At 34.4% G+C, this 3,344-nt stretch overlaps 1 protein-coding gene across 2 annotated transcripts; it reads left to right on the forward strand.

The window, feature by feature from the left end:
• Nucleotides 1–273: 273 nt before the first annotated feature.
• On the forward strand, nt 274–2,820 carry LOC127901212 (uncharacterized). Of its 2 annotated transcripts, XR_008053344.1 has the most exons (3): nt 274–616; nt 988–1,225; nt 2,550–2,820. XR_008053344.1 is itself a non-coding variant. In XM_052437946.1 (2 exons), exons 1-2 carry the CDS (start codon nt 1,045–1,047, stop codon nt 2,672–2,674), a joined length of 306 nt encoding a protein of 101 aa, XP_052293906.1. In that variant the 5' UTR covers nt 688–1,044; the 3' UTR covers nt 2,675–2,820. The 2 variants fall into 2 exon arrangements, 1 of the variants encoding a protein (XP_052293906.1); XM_052437946.1 differs by lacking the exon at nt 274–616 and having other exon boundaries at nt 688–1,225.
• Nucleotides 2,821–3,344: the final 524 nt, after the last annotated feature.

Consider the following 3,344-nt stretch of genomic DNA (forward strand, 5'->3'; position numbering starts at 1 on the left):
GGAGCAATCTAGTTGACATCTCAAGGTTCGATCCCCACTAAACACATCATTTAAGAGAAATAAGGAGCGTTAATTGTGATTATACCCCAAATCCGAATTAGTTGGGGCCCAATGCAGTCGGCAAAAACTGGATGGTTTAAAAACCAAAAAAAAAGAAAAGAAACGGCCAAACGGGAGGAAATTGGACTATTTTCGCCCACGTGATGGAGCACGTGACTTCACTTAAAGACTGAGTTCGTCAAACACCGGTTATATAGTTCGTTTTGGCGCGCTTTTTGTACTTGGCAAACAGCATAAGTGGGGTCATTTTGCCAGTGATTCACAGAGATCACTGAGAGGGAAAGGTTTCTGTTCTTTCTACTTTCGAGATAGTAAACTTATGTTGGGGGCCACGTGTGTTGGTTGTTGTTTCAAGGATTGTCATCTACATGTTCGAGAGAATGACCGACTCATTGGCAAAACTGTGTTATTTTGGAAAAATTAGCATTTTATAGTTGCATCAATTATTCTGTTGTTCTTGGGAGATGAATGGGCAGAAAGTAACTTCATGAGATAGAAGCTCCATCTAAGAATTCTGCATATAGCAACTGCATCACTGAGACTATTGCATGATAAGGTATGCAGTTCTCTCTCTTGTAACAGGAATTTGCTGAACCGCCTGAATTCACCCTTTGTTGAATGTTGATCTGGAAGTGAAATTCCTGAGTGGTTCAGCAATCAAAGTTCTGAATCTTCTACAAGGATTCCACTTCAACAGCATTGTTCTAGACAGAAGCTTCATGAGATTTGCTCTTTTTGCTGTTATTGAATTCGACTAAGTCTGATTCTAGTAGATAATACTTTTCAGTCAAATTTAGCTTCCATTTTGAAATACAGGCTCCCTCTGAATCCATTGATTCATATCATGTCATACTTGGATTTCTCACTGTTGCGATGCGGATTTCATCGCTATCTCATTTGACTAATCCCTTGTCTCTCACCACACAGGGAACGAAAACAAAAAATTTTACAGGTTAAAGCTTTCTCCAGTATACAAACAACATAATGAGACAGGATCGCACTCTGAATGTAAATTTTGGTGCCAACTGTGAAGAAGAATTCACTCCAATTAGGAAGCTGCATGATAAGGCCGTCACAAGTGGAACTATTAGAATTGTTGGCAGATCTGATGAAGAGGAATTGGAACAGAGTCCCAAGAGACTTTGCAGAGATCAAACCAGCACTCGTAAGCAATAAAGTTTCTTGTTTTCTCAAATTCTGCTTTCTTTTGTAAGTCTAATGCTCCAAATAATTTCTATTGTTTGTCTTCTTTATATGATTGTGTGAAAAGTGATGATATAAATAACTCCATGATAATATTATTTGAAATTTTTTGCCCGGAAATTATCTCTTTCTTTTACATTTTTGCTACATTAAGTGCTTTGAAAAACACAGGATTTCCCTATCCCGCTGCGAGCAATCCCTCTATTCATTTAAAGTGCATTAATCAAAGTCAATATCATGTATTCCTTTGTTTCTTCCCCTTACCATTTTCTGCTTAAGTTTCAGAGGATATTTATTAGAATCAATAGGTTTAACCCGTTACTGCAAAAATCAATAACGTATTCTTTTTTAACTTGTGGTGATTTTATCATTACTTTATAGCTTTCATCTGCTATATTTTTGTATTTTGTCTTTATGCACATGTATAGTTATAAGACTTTTGATATAAGTTAGTCGGGGAGCCTTCAGAATATCTTTTGTTGTGAAATGGAAAGATTTGCGAAATAGACTAGTCCTTCTAGGCTTGTCTGAAGATTTGAAAAACATAGATGTGGTTTTGCGATTGTTGGAGGTACACGTAAATTCTTCATATTCTTATTCAATTAGTTTTGCTTTGACATTTGTAACAGACTAATATTGCATGACACTTTGTCACTCCTATTTGTGCTTCAAACATTTTTATTTTTAACAATTTGATTTCAACTTGTTTCATAAGAGCCTAACACTAGTACTGAAGTCTTCTTCTCTTCTTATTTTCATAGGCCTCACATGTAAACTGTGGATCCTATTACACCATAAGCTTGGATTAAGAATTCCCCTAGTAAATTCATCTCGATAAGAAGCATTCTGAAAAGTTTGTGCAATTGTTCTGTCAATTTCTCTTATTTTCTTCGCCCTATACTGTTACATACCGTTCTATCTAGCAATGGGAGGACTGTCTTAGCTTCAATTCGCCCCACTAGAAAAAGAAAAAGGTTCTTTTAGCAATTTCATAAAATGTACTTGCTTTCATGCTGCCAACATGTTTGTTTTGGTGTGGCATTGGAAGCTGGTATAAGTGGCAAGAATAATCATCCTTTATTTGATCACAATTTAATTTATTCCAAGGCAATTTTGATGTTAATTTGGTGAATGATGTTCTTTGCACAAGCAGGATTTCCTTGCCCTGCTATGAGGAGGGTTGCTTCAAATTCAAAACTATATATATATATATATATATATATCCTTGGAATTTCTTGGTTGATATGTAGTGGGATATTTATTGAAACTGATTTGTTTGCGTCCAGATTTTGAATTGAACTCTACTGTGCAAGAAAGTGTAGAGGTAAAAATCCTGGATCTTACAACTGATGGAGATGATGATGTTTTTGACCAATTACCCCTACATATTACTTCGACAAATTTCAGATGAACTCACCAGCACAAGAGGAGCCTCATAGATATGGTATGTAGGTATTAATTTGTAGTAAAAATGCAAGCATTATGATTCAAGATTATTAGAAAAATATTAACTGTTTATATAATTAATTATATTATATCATCATTTAACCAGATGTTTGCCTACCGACATATGGGGCTGTTAATAGATTCAATATATATATATATATATATATATATATATATATATATATATATATATATATATATATATATATATATAGCCCAGAGATCGGTTATGACTTATGTGTGAAACAGAAGCCAATTAAGAATATTCTAGTTCTAGGTTGGCAGAGACAGCACTATCGTAATTTTGATGAAGTCCACAAAGTAAAAGTAGTGAGAACCTTTATAAATCATTCATGATGCATTTGATTGCATCAAATTTTAATTAAATCAACTAAGATAAGATATTAAATTAGACTAGAGAAAGATAGTTTGAGCTAAGCAATAGCATCATCATATGACACAATATTAATTTATGTTTTAAGATGAGGCAGGAGTTGAATCCTTCATCAAGAGGATTTGGCCAATGAGGAAAACATAAGAGAAAGGAATAAGTTCAGAGAAATTGAGACTGTAGTAGAAGATAAGATTGTTTAGTGCGAGTTGGATTTGGCACTATTCATAGACAGTTAATTGAT

Source organism: Citrus sinensis, chromosome 3 (assembly GCF_022201045.2).
Source record: "Citrus sinensis cultivar Valencia sweet orange chromosome 3, DVS_A1.0, whole genome shotgun sequence".
Taxonomy (NCBI): Eukaryota; Viridiplantae; Streptophyta; class Magnoliopsida; order Sapindales; family Rutaceae; genus Citrus; species Citrus sinensis.